This window comes from Trichinella spiralis (genome assembly GCF_000181795.1).
Source record: "Trichinella spiralis strain ISS 195 chromosome Unknown Scfld2, whole genome shotgun sequence".
Lineage (NCBI taxonomy): Eukaryota > Metazoa > Nematoda > Enoplea > Trichinellida > Trichinellidae > Trichinella > Trichinella spiralis.
The window spans coordinates 10,302,065-10,321,528 of record NW_003526941.1 but is presented as its reverse complement, the minus strand read 5'-3'; the positions used below and the strand labels follow the sequence as shown (position 1 = coordinate 10,321,528).

Below are 19,464 nucleotides of genomic sequence, written 5' to 3'. Positions count from 1 at the left end.
GAATAATTCTTTACATACTGTATCACTCGAATAACACTTGATTAACTTTGACTGTAGATGGGAAGACAGTTGAATTTTTCACCTTGCCTGACAATTTAAATGAAATTCATTTTGATTTTTTCCAATAATTGTTTCCCTGTAATATTTTAAATACTGAATTGAAATGAATCCCACTCGTTTTCGTTAATGTTGATGTTGAACGGCCACAGTAAAAAAAGCCAAACTGGTGTGTGACAAAAAAGATGTTTCGATGAATTTTGTATTAATAATTATTCTTATTATTGTTTTTCAAATAAGAGGAAAATTTTTTGCATCTTTTCAAATTCCACTGCCGAAAGTTGCAAAATGCCATCTGATGAAGAAGATCTGCCACGGCTTTCGATCCTGTATGGCAGCCAGACTGGAAATGCTGAAGACGTCGCGGTGTGGATATGGCGCCAGGCGGTACTGCGCAGGGATGTTAGCTTGCATCTAGGTACAATGGACGATTACGACTTGTCCGCCAGTGCAAAAGTGAAACAGACTGTTCTTTTCGTCTGCTCGACCACCGGTCAAGGTGATCCGCCGGATAATATGAAAAAATTTTGGCGGTCGTTGCTAAATCGGCATTTGAGTGCGGATTTTTTGAACTCGTGGACAGTGGCGGTGCTTGGACTGGGCGATTCGAAATACAGCAATTTCAACTATGCTGCTCGCAAGCTGCACGCTCGTCTGATTCAGCTCGGTGCGAAGGGATTGTTGGACGTTGGCTTGGCAGACGATCAACATCCGTTGGGCTATGAAAGTGTGGTGAGTGTTTGGAAAAAGAATTTCTGGACTGAATTCCACCAACTGTATCCGAATGTTCATCAACCGACCGAAGCGGAAACATCTTTGCAGAATCGATTCAACATTATATGGCAGGATCAGTGCCGTTGTGTGGGGGAAATGTGTGAAAAATCCCAACGTGACGAGCAGAGCCAGCCGGTGGAAGCTGAAGTTGTGGAAAATCGACGCATCACCGCCGAAGATCATTTCCAAGATGTCAGGCTAATATCGTTTGAATTGAAACCATCAGTTGCCTACTTGCCCGGTGATGTGGTTTGGGTTAGACCAGCTAATTTGGACGAAAGTGTCCAACTCTTTCACGACACGGTTCAAATGGAACATTTGGATCGTCCATTCTACTTGCAGCCAGCTTTCCCTGGTACGCCAATTTTGGAAACTTTGCAGCGCATCTCCCCGGTGCTGACATTTCGTCATTTGATTTCGAACGTTTTCGATTTGCAAGCAGTGCCGGGGTGCAATTTTTTCAAACTCTTCTCACTATTTGCCGCCACTGAATTGCACAGGGAAAAATTACAATCGTTCGCCTCGCCGGATGGTATTGACGATTTGTACAATTATTGCAATCGTCCAAGGCGTACTGTTGTTGAGGTATTATCCGAATTTCCAGAAACGGCTCGCAACGTGCCGTTGGAATACTGGTTCGATTTGTTGGGTGAAATTAAGCCACGCCCATTTAGCATCTGCTCTTCTGCTCAGCTCGATCGACAAGTGGAAATTGTGGTCGCGGTGGTTCGTTACCGAACCCAAATCTCCTCTGATCGACTCGGTCTATGTTCCAATTGGCTTAAACGTTTGCATGCTGGTCATCGACTGTCGGTCACCATCAAGCACGGATCTTTGGTGTTTCCAGCCGCAGATCGGCCGACAATACTGATCGGACCTGGTACAGGCGTGGCCGCTTTGCGAAGCTTTCTACGATATCGACTGGCGAGAAAGATCGATACGACAAATGTGTTATTTTTTGGTTGTCGACATCGACTGAAAGATTATTTATTCGAAAAAGAGTTTGAAACTATGGCAAAATCTGGCCATATTCGCTTGTATACTGCTTTTTCCAGAGATCAGAGGGAAAAAATCTACGTTCAACATCTTCTACGTCAACAAGCGCCGACCATTTACAAACTTTTAACTGAGAAAGACGCTATTGTTTACATCTGTGGCAATGCTAATTCCATGCCGACTCAAGTAATCGAAACCTTGAAGCAGATACTCGTCGAAGAAGGCTCGATGAGCGAAGAAAAAGCAGATGCTTATTTGAAAAAAATGGTCACCAGTAAACAATTGCAACAGGAAGTGTGGTCTTGAAAATGTGCATTCATAAGTTCACTTTTTTCAAGGATATATATTAAAATTGTTTTTTCAGACTACCTTCTCTTTAGTGTCTCTTCGCTTGGTGGATTGTTTGTTTGTTTACGAACGAACAGTGTGAAAATTATACTACTAATACACCAACAACTAGCAATATTGATGTTGAAATGAAAGACAATGGAAAAATTTACATTTGTTAATCAGTTTGAACAGCAACAGTATTACTGAAAATGAAAAAAATTGAATAAGAGAAAATTTTTTGCAATTGTGTAAATAAGTTAAAATTGTACACAGGTGAATATATATATAATAAATACGAATTGAATGATTCACTGAGTGCAAATACAGGTATGATTGAATTTCTTGTTTGTTTAAACAAAAAAGTGAGAAAGTAATGATGAAAAATAAATATTACTTCCTCCACAAATAATCTATTGAAATGAAATCAAATTATACAAATTGATAAATTGTGCATGTTATGCAAATTTTTAACAGGAAGTTCTTTTTGAATTTTAACATAAAGTTGAACATTTGTTGAATTGTTTGAATGCAGAATAATTTGAATAATTAATTTTTGTTTTCTTCTCCATTGGTCAGTACTGTAAGCAATGAAACACCATTAAACAAGAAAATACGTTGAAAAGTGAAGATGGTTCTCGTTTTTCTTTACACTTTAAACTGGATTTAAATTGGTAAAGAGTTTTTTTGTGCGCTACACCCACGGGATGAAATTGTCAGCAACACAAAAGCGCTATACAACACTCGTCATACACGGCCGGCCAAGAACATCCAATGCGAAGCACAAAGCAAAAGCGGCTTGCCTCCGCTCTGTTGGTGATTCGAACGGAAGTAAACAACGCGACACAATCGACAAAACGATAAAACCATTCATTGCACATTTTGCCGGCAGTTTGGCTACGGCACATTAGTCAAATATAATAATATTAATAATAATACGACGCTATTTATCCGGCCCGCATTTTCTTCGCTTCTTTTCCAACAAAACTGGCAAATGCAGCTTGCTCATCACAACAATAATTTCACCAAACTATCCATCAACTGCATCCAAGCAAACAGCAAACTGCTTGGACAACAACAGCCTCAGCGTCAAATTTAGCAAAAATATTTTCTTATTCAAAACAGGTCACATCTCTGCATATGTTTGCAAATAAAAGCCAAATTACCCAACAAGGACTTGGATCAACATTTGAAAATAAAAATGACGTAATACGTGCTTGTGTGTGTGTGTATGTGCTTATACGTAGCAGCTTTTCTGATTTCATTCAAAAAAAAGTTGCAAACTGATTTTTCATTCAAGAAAACAGAACCTATTTTGAAAAATTAAAAATTACAACCTGAGATTGAAAGAAAAATTACCAGGAAGAGGTGGATATTAAATTGTCACGTGAAAAAAAAGAAATGGCAAAGTTGTGCAGATAATAATAATAATTGACGACAATAATCAAACGACACAGCTCTCAACTGATCAAGCAGCCTATTTGTTATACAAGAGCAATAGGAAATCATAAATAATAATAAATAAAAATAGAAAGAAAAGAAGAAAAAACACAAAGTACCCAGCAGTGATGATTATGATGATTTGTCACTTTTTTTCTATTATTAAAGCACAATGCAAAAATGACCCCATGTGAAATGGATATTTCACATCAACAGCTGCTGCTATCTATGCAGCTGAACAATCTTTTCCGCTACTTCAAATTATTAACTGAGCAAAAAGAATTTATTCAAAATATTTTTTACTTCATGTAAAAAATTTTTATCGAAAGATAATAACTTTAGCATTTGCTTTTTTGTTGATTTGAGAAAAGTAACTTTTCCGTTGCGTTTGCCAAATGACCAAATGGGAATATTGAAGTATTAAAATTCAAAATCAACGCTAGACAACACTTGAAAAGCGAATCTTAAACACAATACAAATATTTGCACAAATTATTTATATTTTCAAGTTTTCTCCAAATCACAAATTGCTATTGCACTGCAGTTTGCTAAAAATGAAGCTAATTTCAACATCCCAACTCATCATTAACACAATTCAACTATTTTTACACAACACTAATTTTCAACTTTGAACATTCACAAATTTTCCCATCATCAATTTCCATTGCAACGAAAAAACAAAACAAAAAAAATAATTTCACATCAAAAGTACTGTAGAAAAAACGACAATACTGACAATCATTTTGATCCCTCTTTTATTTTGATAATTGTTGTCATTTTTGAATAGAATTTAAATATAATAAACAAACTAATTCAATTAATAAATTAATATTTTCTAATTCTCAAATTAATTCTAATAATACAGTTCAATAATTATTGCCCTTTTCAGCCAAAGCGGAAGTTGAATTGCTGAATACAATTTCTGTTGTCTGTGAAAATTTAAAACTTCCTTTCCGATAAATTTCAATCGTCAAAATCAAAACCACACGATGATAATTGAAAAGAGTATTTGAACAAAATTTGCCTAAATAAATTCCTATTTGTGCGATATTTTTTCACTTTGCGGGCGAACGGGGTGTTGTTCATTTGCATTGATCACAAGCTTAGAAAATATATTTGAAAATTTACATATGCTAAATTAAATTCACATGCCCAAAAGTAGATGGACAAGCGAAATTATTAAAACACGGACCGGTAAAATGAACAAAAAAGCTTTCGGGAAAAAAAACACACACAAAAAAACAAACTCCACTAGACAAGGTCGAGTCTCCCGTTGAGCTTGGCAGGTTTGCTTTTTCTCCCCCTCTGCCAAATGCGGAAAGGCAGTTATTCCTTTTTGGCTCGACTTTTTTTGTCATCCAGGTCAATAAATGCGTGCAAGATACTACGCCAGCATGTCTGAAAGGTCTTTGTCGGAAAAGTCAGTGTCGAACGACCTCCAATTTTCGGGCGACCTAGCCGAAGCGGCGGCCCTTTTCCAGCTAGTCGTAAAGCAATTCACCGGCGCCACGTTGTCTGACAGCTTGTCAGAAGCTGAAATTTCAAGTCGACCTTCACCGGGCCGATGCTTACCACCAACGAAGCATTCATGCTTTGGATTTTACATGTTCAGAAAGAAAGAAAGAAACAAAGAAACATTGAATCCAAATTTGAAACAACAATAGGATAAATAAAAATAGAAATATTACTAATAAGCGGAGTAATAATTAGGACTGATAGATGAAGTGCAGTGAAGAAAATGAAAAAGACAAAGAAGAAGAAAATTGGAAGTCTTAAAATTTAAAAACTCTTAAAATCCAGTCAAAATAGCGAATACTCTCTGTTTAGCATCCTGGAGGCCATCTGCGCGGGCTTGCAAAATTGACAAAGACCGTCGTAAAAGAAATGGAAAAAAAGACGCAGGATACGTGCCACAAATGGTGCCCTCGACCACGGCACGTGATTTATGTCGCCCATTACGACTCCATGGCATGCTTTCTAAAACCAAACGGACAAAAGCAGCCGCCTGGCCGCCGCCTTTTACGACCAATTTCGCCGGACAGGCGCCATCGGTGCCTTTGGCCAATCAGCACTGACGGCGGTCTGTTTGGTATCCAATCATTATTTAGCGTACTGTCTTGAACGCAGTGTTCACCCTCTGAGCAGGCTGTCGTCGTTCGTCCATGTGGATTCGACTCATGTCCGACTCATCGGTGCTGTCCTCACCGGCCATGGTCAAATGGTTACGTTTGCTCATCATCAGTCTCCTCTGCACCGGCTGTCTGGCACAAGCTAGCGCTTGGTGGTATTGATAGCTTAATGATCATCGATGAATTTTTTTAAAACTTTCTCACTTATCACCTTATTTCAGGCTCATGTCACAAATGCAAATGTCAGCTGTGAGCGGCTCCAGTCCAGCCTTGTGCGACCTCATACCTGGCCTAGGGCGTCGCCAACGACGACTATGCCAACTTCATCCAGATGTGATGAAAGCCATTTCAGATGGTATACGTCGAGGTGTAGCAGAATGTCAAACCCAATTTGCCGGATACAGATGGAATTGCACCACAGTTGAAGGAGGGGGATTTGGTCGAATTATGCTCAAATGTAAGTAGTGTATTATATATTTTTCTCTCTTTACATTACTTTCTAATCTAACCCTCCCCCCAAACTCTTAATTAAAAAAAAGGATACAGAATCAGTTGATCTCTTAAGCGTCATTTACATATATACGTTTCAACAATAAAATTTTGTCTCGTTTCAAAAGTTCCATTTTCACAATTATTATAATAAATACATCAAGCTGTAATGACATTTACAAAGTAATAATATGGAATAATTTCAACTTTGCACTTTGTTAGTATTTGGTGTTCAATTTTTTTCCATTCGTTTATTTTACACCTTTATCCGACGACACAAAACACATTCAGGCCGCTTATTATTATGCTTTGAATTCAAAGGGCTGTATAAACTGGTCTGCATGTGGTAGTTTCCTTAGCAATTTATTGCTATTTGTTGTTTGCTTTGACAAAAGTGAAACGCTTATTTTCATCTCCTCGTTCGCTTTATTTGTTTGCTGAAAGTAGCTTGATCTTTTGCTATTCATTTAAATTACAAAATTAAGAGCATGCAGAATAACGATTGCTGCGATCAAATTGCCCGAGGGTACATGATAAAAGGAAATCATTAATGCATACGAAATTATACGTAGTGTATGTTTGTTGTACGATTTGAAAGATGGGGAAAAAATTGAAATAAATCCTCAACCGTTTCCCACATTCACCTTTCGACACAAATAAATACTGAAATGTCACAATTATTCCAGAATCAAGAAGAGATAATGTGCGGCTGCCGTACAAAAGTGGAGAATAATGAAAAATGAGAAAGAGAATGCAAAGTAATAAAAGTCGGCTTGTTCAGAAGCTTTATTTGTCAATTTTTTCACTTAACTTCTTTTATTAGCTGACCTTTTGACCCGAAACTTGAGTCAATTAGACGGTGAGCTTCAAAAGCAGCCACCCAGGACGTTCGGTTGCCTTTGTTTCGTAACAATCGCGCAAAAAATACCGACCTTTGCAGCAATGCAATAAAGCAATTATTCTGTCACCGGTAGTGAAAAACAATCAACTGGAAAAGAGCAACGATTTTAGGAAAAAAAGTGCTAGCTAAGCTGGTTGCATGTGATAGAAAAGGAAATTTTCTTTTCTTCCACAATTAGCAATATTTCAATCTACGATTAATTAACTGAGCGGCGGAAATTGTTTCTTCTTCTTCTGAAATTTTAAAACCATCTCCTTTGATTTCCAAGTGATCTAAGCTGAATTTAAGCAATCTCAATTTCAATTATTCTGCTTTGCAGTGGGGAGTCGAGAAGCGGCGTTTGTATATTCGATTTCAACCGCGAGTGTGGTGCATTCCATAGCGAGAAGTTGCAGTACAAGCCAGATCAGCGATTGTTCATGCGATAGGCGCCGCGTTGGTCGTGGTCAAGATTCACAAGGTGAATTTAGCTGGGGTGGTTGTTCAGATAATCTGCCTTATGCTATAAGTTTTGCAAGAAAGTTCATCGATTCCAAAGACCGACGATCCCGTGATGGCCGTGCTCTGATGAATTTACACAACAATCGAGCTGGCCGCAAGGTATGCAGACTTAGATGTCGAGAAAATGTCGATTTTTCTTTATTAATTTATTTACAAGGCTGTTAAAAGAAATTTAAAAATCCAGTGCAAATGTCATGGTGTATCTGGATCTTGCGCCACACGTACGTGTTGGCGTGCTTTGCCACATCTGAGCATCATTGGTGCCGATTTGGCGGACAAATATCACGAAGCACTTCAGGTAAAAAAGGAATCGATGAGTCTGTTGATAAATTACCCTTCCCTTTCCGGTTGAAAATTTTCAATCCTAGGTTACGGTTAATCCGAACGGAGAAGGGCTAATACCGGCTGACCATCGACGGTATGATTTTTTATATGGGCCCAAAGCGGCACTATTCCAACGCAAACGCATCAACCGAGCTGAGCTTGTTTATTTCGAACCGTCGCCTGACTACTGCGAAGCGGATATTCGAACAGGCAAAATCTCAGCATTTGTTTTCGCTCTAATTTCAATTTACACTTTATCTGTTTTACAGGTTCTCTAGGCACGGCAGGACGTCAGTGCAATAGAACATCCACAGGCCAGGATGGTTGTGATATTATGTGCTGTGGACGCGGCTACGACACCACCAGTGTTCGACGTTATTACAAGTGCAACGTATGTTCGCTTTTTATTAATTTTTAATATTTACAATTTATTCCAATTCAAAAACAAAAATATTAAACGGCATGTAAATTTCATTAATTTATCAGTTGCAAATTACTACCTTATTTTTATGAATAAATGAAACTGCTGACTAAAAGATTAACCTCAATCTGTGATAGGTAGTACAGGTAAAGCATTTCCGGTATGTTAATGACTTTATCTGACCTGCATGCATTACCCAGTTGTAGTTGCTGTGTGTGTACGCGCATGCGAATATTTGTAGCAGCACTTCAAATAATCAGATTTATTTCTCCTGACCCGACCTGTTGAAACGCCAAAAAATATTAATAACGATGAAACCAGTTTTTAAAATTAATTAGTCCACAAAATGCACCGAATAAAGCATAGCTCATTTCAACGTATTTAAATGGAACTTCTTGCTAGTTTTCCAATTTTCAGCTTCATACTACTCTATATATATACATACATACAAGCTAAGTTTGATCTGAAAATGAGCTAATTTACTTTTCGCCCTGATATATTAGATAGGTAATCACTGCAAATTTGTAATAGAAAAAAGAAAACACTATTATCTCAGTTTGCAAATTTGCTTAAGAAATTTTCAGGTAACGACTGTTTGAATTAGCATGTACTATGCAGATTTTAGTAAAACTACCCAAACAATGTGGTCTTCATTATAATGATAATCGAAATGTTACACGTCGACATGATGAAATAAAGTTGCTACTCAGTTAGCTATATTATTATACACAAATCCGTACACTGCAGTAATGCTGAAATAAAAATGGAAAATATAATAAAAAATTAATTCAAATTTATCATATAAATTTTTTTAAAAATATGCATTGTTATTTTTATTAATTAAAAGTTTTTTCTTTTAGTGTAAATTCATTTGGTGCTGCAGAGTGGAATGCCAAATGTGCACTGAAATAGTTGACGTGCATACATGTAAAGCTAAACCACCAGCGCACAATCGTACGCACAGCATTTACCCTAGTCGTGATTTTCTACACAGTTGACAGAGCAGCTGAGTAAGAAGCGAAACCGTGCCTGCAGCCGGCTGCCGGGATAAAATTCCGCTTTAGCTATCTGTAATTGATGTTAATCAAAAACAACCAGCTGCCAAGGAATTGTTTTTTGTTTTTTTTCAAAATGCAACTTTACAGGGTTTTTGATTAATTTTGGTATACATCGCCGAAGCTCTGTATCGTTCTGTACAGTTCAATTCATTAAAAACGAATTCTTCAACAAAAATAAAAAGCAGTGTACACTTTGTTGCTATTAAAACCCTAGATGAAATTTATCAGTCTTATCTTATCTAGATAGATTGGCTACCCTCGAGAACAGTTCATATAACATAACTGACGTATATGCTGTATGTTATATACATACTTGAAAAGTATATATAACAGAAAAAATAACGCTACATTATTTTCTTTCACATTCTCGCTCTATTCATCGCCAAGTTGTACTTGATTTTTTATTACTGTAGAATGCAAAAAAAGTAGATAAATATCAGCAATAAAAATCGTAATTTCAGAAATTCTTTGCGCGGTTACATTTAAAATGTTCCCTCAAATTATAAACATGAAAATAAATATATCGCAATCGACAAAACTAAGCTCAATCTTTCTATTCATATATATGCAAATATGATGGAATAGAACTACGTTTTGTTCTTCAAAATGAAAATCAATAATAACCGCAACATTGTACCAGTAGAAGCAGTTTCTATGAGAAATGAAATTAGTGTTAGGACCAATCGATAAATCGTAATATGAAATTCAATGGTTAAAGTTTGAAATGTCGCGTGCTAAATACATTCGACTCTTGCAACTTTCATCTACACAAACAAGCGAGCAAGTTTTTTCAGACAAGCAAATTAGACTCGCTTCCCGAATCACGAGCAGAAAATTTGATTTCCGCTGATCTTGTTTACGCTGTGTGAAATGTACAATTTGAATTATACTAACTACTATTTCTTTCTTCGATATCTATTAAAAAATAAATTTCACAGAATATAAAACGCAATTTTCAGAGATCAGTCACAAAAAGATGAATTCGAATTATGGGATCTATTTCAAAAAATGAACAAAACAATTATGCATTTTAAAGTACCATTTCACGGGATGGAATCGAAACGCTAAAATATTACGAATTGCGCACACAGAATACTGGCTTTCAGAACAAACAAAGTAAATATACACTACATAATTTAAAAAATATTATGCAAACAACGTGAATCAATTAATGTTGTTAAAAATTTATCGTGCTATTCAAGTGATGTTGACAGTGTAAGAAATGATCAAAAGCACTACAATTGAATGACTTCATCAAAGAAACACAGACCATTTGGTGACAGACAGTAAACAAAAACTTTGCTTCGAACTTTTATTCATTCCCAACCGATACCACAAACATTAACTCATAATAATGTGGACATTCAAGCAAACTCATATCAAACTAAGATATATGACATTACAGACGGTAAATGAATGAGAAAACAATTATTTCCCATACATGCATATGTATATTATATATATGTATTTGTGATGATTACATGTATAGGAAAAAAGAGAGGAATTTATTTAAAAGCACATGATACATCCAACTCCGGGAAATCACACAGGTGTGTTGACGCCAAAAAATGCACTGGTCAAAAAATTATTTCGCGCTGGTATATTTTGTGACAGCTTTAGTGCCTTCGCTGACAGCATGTTTGCTCAATTCTCCAGGCAACAACAGACGCACTGCAGTCTGAATTTCTCTAGAACTGATTGTGCTGCGGTGATTGTAGTGCGCCAACCGGGATGATTCAGCCGCAATACGATCAAAAATGTCATTAACAAAACTGTTCATTATAGACATAGCTTTACTGCTAATGCCAGTGTCAGGATGAACTTGTTTCAAAACTTTATAGATGTAACTAGCAAATGATTCCTTACGGGATCTTTTACGCTTTCTATCGCCAGCTTTGGTAACTTTTTGCGCTTTCCCAGCTTTCTTTACGCCTTTCGCAGGAACTTTCGGAGCCATGACGTTCAACGCGGAGAGAGAAGCAAAACAAGCGAACAAGCCACGAAAAACAACCTACGTATACGCCATGCTACGCTTACAGCCTACCAAACTGATGCTCAGGTTTAATCAAAAAAGCAATTAAAAGAATCTACAGTTTTGATTTGGGAAAAAAATACATGACCAATATCTAATGAATTTGCAGGGTTTATTTGAAACACACACATTTAATTGAACAACTTTTTAGTAATCATTTCTATCTAATCAATATTGCAGTTTACTGTATTTCATTTTGTGAATTTTTCAAGACTATAAAAGATGATTATTATAAACTGATGAAGAAAAGTTTATTGAAAAAAAGGAATAATCTTTAGTTATTACAATACTACTGCTAAATAAATAAATGACTAAATAATTTTCATCACACAGTTAAAATATCTACAGTAGACAGATAATTAAGATTAATTTTTTCAGGGCTAAAAATAGCTGGTTAGAGATAATTCTGATGAAAAATAAAATAGATGAAGCTAAAATAAAATGAAGGCTGTTATCCCATGCCAGTTTATTTTTGTAAATGGAAATTTTCTGATTATATTTTATATTTCAACATTCACTCAACAGCTTCATCGCATACGTGTTGTGCTACTCATTTTCTAGCAACTCATTGCACATTGTACTTTTGCTTGACCATTTAACCGATTATCAATCATTTCCCTAGCTTTCAACAGATGGGAACGTAATGTCATATTCGACAACTATTATTAATCACATTACTGGAATCGAATGACATGAATAACATGAGAAACGTTCCTATCGCAGCGGTAATGTGTGTGTTAATAAAATATTTGCCAGCAATTAATCAGTTTTGAAAATCACTAAGCAAAAGTTTTCTATCAGAAATGTTTCATCTAATTATCAAGGTGGTACTGCATCAATTAATTGTCTAACCGCTTGCACAGTTGGTAGATTGCTTGCAAGAAATTTTCGTTCCCTATGGATGCATGCACATAGTGAAAATTCAATTTTCCAAGAAAGCATCTGCTGTTGTGAAGTAACAATGTCAAACTGAGGATGGATTCATATTAGAAAAAAAACTGAACAAATCCAACAAAAACGCTGCTATGCAATACAAACTTAGTATATAGCTGAATTCAAAGCATCATTAGCATAGAAGATCGAACCGTACAATATGCTTGGCACTTGTTCCCAAAAAAACAAAATTCTGCGCACTGTTCAACTGTTGAAAATAAACGAGAAAGCAAAAAAAAGAAACGCCAATATTGGATATGTATATTTGCCGTTTCATTTGTCAACAATGATTCCTTTCTGTGATGAAAATAGCAACAATCAATTTTATTAAATTACATTAAAGTCTTAGGAAAACAACTGCAAAAATAAATCGTTTCCAATGATCAACTAATTATTGACAAAATTGAAAGAGAAAAGTAGAAACTAACTTAATCTAAATAATTAATTATTCATTCAGTTGTTCAACTTTATTTTCATTATAAATGAATCAAATTTCAAAAATTACAAATCAAATTAATAAAAATAGCAGCATTGTCGGTTTGAAACGAATATTATTTGTTAACAACAAGGACAATGTCGAATGACAATGAAGTTCATATAATCTCATTGTCGGCAGTACTATTTCTACATCAACACTGAACAGCACACGTTTTTCCGATGTGATAATGCCAACAATGTGATATAATAAAATTTACGCATTATCATGCAAGTGATCGGCATGTGTGGTGACAAATTGCACGCAAAATGTGAAGAAAAATAAACAACAAATCCATTTTTATGGATAAAATTAAGCAGCATCAATTGGCAGTCATTAAGATAAGTTTAAAAAACCAACAACACCAACAACAGCACACCCATTGCTCATATTATATTAATTCACAATGTGCATATTGCCTGACGAGATCGTACATCAATGGAATTTTAAATTTATACTTTAAATGAAAAATTCCTCCATTGCAACTGACTTCCGCTTGTTCGAATATTGTTTGCAGGTTGTTTTGCAGAAAATTGTTTGTTTTGCTGCATTTGCAAGAATAACATTTTTGATAGCTCAAAAATGCATAAATTTGAAAAACAATCCAAAAATCGAAAAAATTTTTGCAAAACAACTTCAAAAATATGTACCACTCATGTATGAGAGAATTATTATTTTTGTTCGTGTATTGTCGATTAGTGGAAGCAAGCGATTTTTCCATAGTTGAGTTTAAAACTTCACTTTAATTCCGTGCAAAAAAACTGCAACACAACAACATAATCATCATCATTTGAGGAAACAAAATTTGAAACTTCTCATTTGCAAAACGTCCTGCTTCGACTGTTTTTATTAAATATGCCAATTTTAACTTGAAAACCGTTGAAACATGCATAATTTCTTGTTTGATATTGAAAGTGGTTGATTGATTTGAAACAAAACAGAAGTTGAGTTGAATAAAGTTTTTTGCAAAAAAAAACAAAACTATTTCTACAATGATAACAACCTTGATCATTCGTAATTACGCAGTAATTCAGTAAAATTAATAAAAAGGATTCGATATGGATTATCGTTAGCGAACTGAATAACTGAATTGTTGAAGAGTAATCAAATAACTATTTACAAATGTTTACAAGTAAACAACTGCACAGTTTACTTTTTAGTTTTTTTGTTCTTGTTAAATTTGCATTGCCAATTTTTGTCTCTTCTATGACTAAATCTTCAATATGAATTATTCCATTTGAAGAGAAAATTCAAATCGCTTATTTAATATACATTATATATAGATCTCACTCAGGTTCCAGCTATGTGTGAAATAAATATCCACACGTGTATACAACAGTTGAAAGGGTACTTTTCAGTCGATTCCACTCAAAGTGTTAACAGAAAGTAAAATTTCATGATTGATTATAGAAACTGAAAAGTAGCATAGAAAAGGGGATTAGAAATCGTGTTCGAAATGCAAATGCGATTCGAAATAATATGAAAATCGCTGTTGGGTGATATTTTGCACATGTGATGATGATGATGACAACAAGACAAGAGCGATGTAACAGCACCTGCGAATGTTGCTATCCAATTTTGGCGTGTCAATACTGTTTAAAGCGTTTAATAAATGAACAGCAAGCAATTAGAAGTAATAAGCGAAACGAGGAGAACATGTATGAAACGTCCGTTGAATTCTATCTGTTTCACAACGTCGGAGCATTTCTGCGTGAACAATTCGCAACAACGTTGAGACTGGTTGTGCACCAAATATCCGTTTAAATGAGGATGATCAATAGCCGAGATAGACAATTGTGGAATTTTCTTGTAATGGGTAGTAATGGGATGCAGAATGGATAAACAGATATGCGCGTGGTTGTAACAAAACTTTGCTTTTTAAAACAGAAATCCGACTCGTCAGAAATTCGATAATAATAATAATAATAAACGGTGTGTCAGATCAAATTTGAGTAAGCTGTCACTGTGTTTTAGTTCAGTTGTGCATGTAGTAGCTCAATTGTTTCGACTAAATTTTGTACGCCACATGCAAAATGATGTTTGCAATTGAAATGTAATTATTTGTAGAAAAGAAAAAGAATAAAAGGTATCTCTTATTAATTGCTTTAGTTTTGCAATTATTTATTTAATAATTGAAATTGACTGTTTGAAATAGCAAATCAAGCCAATCTGCACCCACTTTATATAAACATATTTATGTAAATATTGGTCAATTCCCAGTTTTCTTCAAGTAAATGAAGATGTGTCACTTTCAATTCAATCATCAATAAAAAATAAAAATGCCATTATCAATAATTTCAAACAAGCATCATCACTTGCTTACTTGACCACCACCATCATTATCATTTTTTAACAAACAAACAAACAACGAAAATAATGTAAAGATATGGAAAAAATTGTGTTCAATATCGCTTCAGTTTGCTGATATTACTTACACAAGGCAAAGAAAAGAAAGCAAGCAATAAGTAACCACTGAGAAAATTGATAATAAAAAAGTTTTCAATAGTTGAGGTGTGATAGTAGCAGGTGTAAAAAAAAGCATGCACTCACTGTTCAATTCAATATCCGTAATTTATTAATTTTACAGAAAAATGAATCAACGTTAAATGAAATAAATAATAAACCAAATTGTTAAAACAAAAAAGAAAAAAAGAAAGAATTGTATAAATTTTGAATTTTATAATTTGTGCGTTCACATAAGCCTAAGCCTCTTAGCTGGTGTGGAATAGCCGTGAAATGTATGTAGACATTTTTAACAAAGATAAATTCAATTAACGATAACTCTAATCAAATTATCATCAGCCACCACCGTTAGAGATGCCATCAAAACAATCAAGAATCAGGCGAAGATGTTGACGTAGATTAGAGAAAGTTTATCGAGATGAAAAGCGTTTGCTTTCCTCACTGATTTTGCTATGACCATCTTCAGATGAGATAACTAATAATGATGATTGATAATAATAATAATGATAATAATAAGAACGGTGAAAAAGAAAATTATTTGTTTGAAGAAATAAGGAAATTTTCGCTGCTCTGCGATCATCTTCTGCTTAAATGGACATTTCAAAATCCTATCCCACCAAATAACAACCAAAGAATACACGTCAGCAGTGATCAATAAACAACTGCAAGTGGTCAGTTCTTTTTGAGCCTTCAAGGCTTTAGAGAACGTCAAATTTCCAAACTGCAGGTCAAATAAAGGGTAGAAAGCCACTTGGTAAATGATAAGTGTTTATGCGCTAAGCTGAAGAAAGTTCGAAACCGCGACAATTTTCGATCCAAAAGAGCAGAAAGCAGATGGTGAATAAAGCCTACACCGCATGGCCGTCCGTCAGTGGGAAATTCTCGCCTGCATAGCCTGTAAGTTACTGAATGGAATATTTTTCTTTTCATTTTTTTGCAAAACTAAAACTTTTTTTGCAAACCGATTTAGTTGGTTGAATATTGTCAAAGTAGAACGAGAAAAAAATGCAAAATACAAACTCAGCCATACAATTTAGATCAATAATTAAAATTTTTTCAATGCTGAATTTTGCATTTTGTAATCTTTAAAGGTAATGGATTAATATTAAAGTTGAATTTATTGAATATGAAAATCAACGACCATACGTATGCATGAATTGAAATGAGCAATCCGAAATCATCGGTGCGTGATTTGTGCAAAGTTGAAAGAGGAACAAAAAACCATTTTGTGATGCAATAATTCATATGCATAAATATAAATAATGCACATAACTTCGGTTTTGCAAACAACATATCATTCCCACTACGCAAAGAAATTATAAACTTTTGCCATGGGAACTTTCGATTTTCTTCTGATAGCACAAAGCGAACTTTTGAGAATGTGGAATCAGAAATCACTTGATACAAGCGCACAGAGATCGTTTAATATTTGAAAAGCTTGGAAAAAATTTCCTATTCCGTTATTAAAATGAAATTTTCAACTGCTGTAACAATTCTTGACTAACTTGTACTTAACGTTTGTAAAAAGCGAGCAAATATGATGTGGAAAATGCAATTTCAAAAAATTGAAAAAAAATACATTTTTCATTTATCATCCTGATTTCACTGTTAATTTCAAAAGGGAAATTTCTATTGAAATTGAATTTAATTTCCCTATTTTTTAAAATTAACAACCCCGTGATATGCATTCATGCAAATAATAATGAACCCCACAACGATTGCCACGTTTCACTACTGACCAGGGTGTGTATTGTTGTTTTGGATTGAGGTCTAAATTCACAGCTAGAGTCAGAAATGGAAAAGCTTTTCAACGAACATTGCAATATCTGCACAATAAGACAAATATCTTGTGAACCGATTTCAAAATTGACAAAATTGCCTACATTTTTCCTATTCTTGTCAATTCAGTTCAAGTCAAACACTAAGTTGGCATATTTTTTTTCTGAAAATCAGTAAAACAGCAATAACATTATTGAGAATGGTCAAATTAGCTGCACCGAAGCGTGAGAAGATTGTTTCAAACTGTTCATAAAGCGAATTAATTAAATAATAGAACACAATTTCAACACTTCAATACGACGTTCATTTGGTATATTATCCACACACACACACACAAATAGAACAATTCACACTAGTATGAACTTGATTTTCAATTATTCCATTCGAAATACATGCCTTGCAATAAATATCTTAATAATCTTAATCACTATTCACTTCAGTATAGTAATGAAAAAAGTAAACCAACAACAAAACAACAGTAATAATAATAATAATAATAATAATAATAGAAAGCAATGTTTGCACTAAAGCTTGTTAAACCAATCGTTTCGCAGTGAACAATCGTATTAATTTTTAAATAAAAGAGCAGCAGCAATTGGCTGATCAACAAGAAGCAGAACAAACTATTTTTTGATTTGAAAACAAAGTTGTCATGCAGTTGAAAAACTGTGTACTCTTTCTTTGTCACACGTAACATTTACATATCATGTGGATGAAAGAGGAAAAAGAGAAAGGAAACTAACAAACCCCAGTCATTTCAACGATTTGATTTTCCACTTCACTAATATTGGCCACGCCTTCTTATTAGATTCATTATTCTCTGAGATATGACAATGAAAAACAACATCAGACGACGCCGGTTTCATTAGACACAAGTTGTGGGTAGAGGTCTGTTTCACGTGGTTGGCAGATATCTACCGCATGCAGGCGTTGAAAAACGACCCCAAGATGAAACATCATTTCTCAACGCTTTATAAGTTATCAGAAAATTTTCGACACATGTCATCAAAGTGTTCACAACGTCTACTGCACCTCCTATCAACATCCACCTCTATCTTGGCTTATTATCTTTCAATTTCTGCTTCACACATATCAAAAGAAAGTTGACATCTGACATACGCAATGCATCGCTTCACTAATGACAATCCGATGAATTCGCATTGTCATCAATGCATCATCATTTTCACGGCTTTCAGAACACCCATCCGCGCAAGGTACGTGGTAAGCGCTTAATCAGCATTATTTATTCTTTCGATAAGGATACTTCATTCATTTGTACTTTATTTTTCAAAATTGCATAATTTCACTATAACACTACAACATCTCTACTACGCATTGTCCTATTCAGCTTTCCCATTTCATTTCATCAATGTTATAATTTAGTCAGTCTGATAATAACACAGTTTCGCATTTCAACCACACATAGAATAATTTTCAAAAAGTACAAAACAAATCAAATGGTTAATTAGAAAACACTGTGATATCATATAATTCAAATTTCATTTGATGTCATTCAAAATTGAGCAGTCAAAGTTTTTCAACTACAAAATTTGCAATTTACATTCATTTCATGAATCATGATTATCGAATGAATATTCTACTTCCAGTGATGAAACATCAAATAGCAATGTTAAAAGTTCAGAAAGGAAAATTTTTGATAAGATTTCTTCGATAATCGACCTTTTTCATCATTTGATTCTTAGAATAAACAGACAATGCATGCTACTATACTACACGCTATTGTATAAATCACATAAAAGAAGACACAATACAACGTGTTTCGATTAGCACAGTATTCATTGAAAGTAATATTCAAAGAAAAAAAACCTTTCATCTTTTCAACTCTACCCATAAATTGTTGATTATTGAAATAGATTTTGCTGAATAAAATGATAAAAAGGAATTCACGATTGAAATTCAACTACCGTAATTAATTTATTAACAATAAAAAATGTTAGAAGTTTTCCTCTTTTTCAATATTCAAAAAATAATAAACAAGTAGATTCAGTGCTTAACGCCGGTTACAATTAATTCTATTCAACGTTTGTTGTTCAAGGTGTTTGGCCAAATGCGTTCGTTCAGTTGGTCGCAATAATCGCCTGCATACAAATTGATGTTTACGAGAATTTTTAAATCTCTAAATTGATGACAATATGAAAACCTCGGCGGGTATCTAGAACCTGTCACTTAAATGGTTGACATGCCAACAATTTATATACACATTAGATGTTTTATCACGCAAAGCAGAGCAAACGACAAATTGAATGTAATCATCTTGTTGTCGAAATATTTTCCAAGTGTAGCTAGCTTATTTAAACTCTGTGACGCATTATAGTTGTTGTTAAGCTCTAACAGCAAGCTTGTC

At 34.6% G+C, this 19,464-nt stretch overlaps 4 protein-coding genes across 4 annotated transcripts; 2 read left to right on the top strand and 2 right to left on the bottom strand.

The window, feature by feature from the left end:
• The first annotated feature begins 345 nt into the window (after positions 1 to 345).
• Positions 346 to 2,133, top strand: Tsp_07694 (NADPH-dependent diflavin oxidoreductase 1). Its single transcript, XM_003381123.1, has one exon. It carries the CDS (start codon positions 346 to 348, stop codon positions 2,131 to 2,133), a length of 1,788 nt encoding a protein of 595 aa, XP_003381171.1.
• Positions 2,134 to 6,951: 4,818 nt separating this feature from the next.
• Tsp_07695 (protein Wnt-4a) lies at positions 6,952 to 8,455 on the top strand. The gene is made up of 7 exons (XM_003381122.1): positions 6,952 to 6,970; positions 7,036 to 7,104; positions 7,433 to 7,713; positions 7,772 to 7,912; positions 7,983 to 8,165; positions 8,217 to 8,329; positions 8,425 to 8,455. Exons 1-7 carry the CDS (start codon positions 6,952 to 6,954, stop codon positions 8,453 to 8,455), a joined length of 837 nt encoding a protein of 278 aa, XP_003381170.1.
• A 2,547-nt stretch (positions 8,456 to 11,002) lies between these two features.
• Tsp_07696 (histone H2B, gonadal) lies at positions 11,003 to 11,374 on the bottom strand. Its single transcript, XM_003381121.1, has one exon. It carries the CDS (start codon positions 11,372 to 11,374, stop codon positions 11,003 to 11,005), a length of 372 nt encoding a protein of 123 aa, XP_003381169.1.
• A 6,620-nt stretch (positions 11,375 to 17,994) lies between these two features.
• Tsp_07697 (hypothetical protein) lies at positions 17,995 to 18,456 on the bottom strand. The gene is made up of 3 exons (XM_003381120.1): positions 18,413 to 18,456; positions 18,219 to 18,327; positions 17,995 to 18,150 (listed from the first exon to the last, which is right to left on the bottom strand). The coding sequence occupies exons 1-3, from the start codon at positions 18,454 to 18,456 to the stop codon at positions 17,995 to 17,997; spliced, it is 309 nt and encodes a 102-aa protein (XP_003381168.1).
• Between the last annotated feature and the right edge of the window lie 1,008 nt (positions 18,457 to 19,464).

Bases quoted from the DNA above. Each gene is read 5' to 3' on its own strand.
- Tsp_07695 (XM_003381122.1), top strand. The intron at 7,714-7,771 runs GTATGCAGACTT...TTTATTTACAAG, and splicing joins ACAATCGAGCTGGCCGCAAG to GCTGTTAAAAGAAATTTAAA. The intron at 7,913-7,982 runs GTAAAAAAGGAA...TTTCAATCCTAG, and splicing joins AATATCACGAAGCACTTCAG to GTTACGGTTAATCCGAACGG.
- Tsp_07697 (XM_003381120.1), bottom strand. From the start codon at position 18,456: ATGGGAAAGCTGAATAGGACAATGCGTAGTAGAGATGTTGTAGT. The intron at 18,328-18,412 runs GTTATAGTGAAA...ATGCTGATTAAG, and splicing joins CGTAGTAGAGATGTTGTAGT to CGCTTACCACGTACCTTGCG. The intron at 18,151-18,218 runs GTATGTCAGATG...AAGCCAAGATAG, and splicing joins TTAGTGAAGCGATGCATTGC to AGGTGGATGTTGATAGGAGG.
- Tsp_07696 (XM_003381121.1), bottom strand. From the start codon at position 11,374: ATGGCTCCGAAAGTTCCTGCGAAAGGCGTAAAGAAAGCTGGGAAAGCG.
- Tsp_07694 (XM_003381123.1), top strand. From the start codon at position 346: ATGCCATCTGATGAAGAAGATCTGCCACGGCTTTCGATCCTGTATGGC.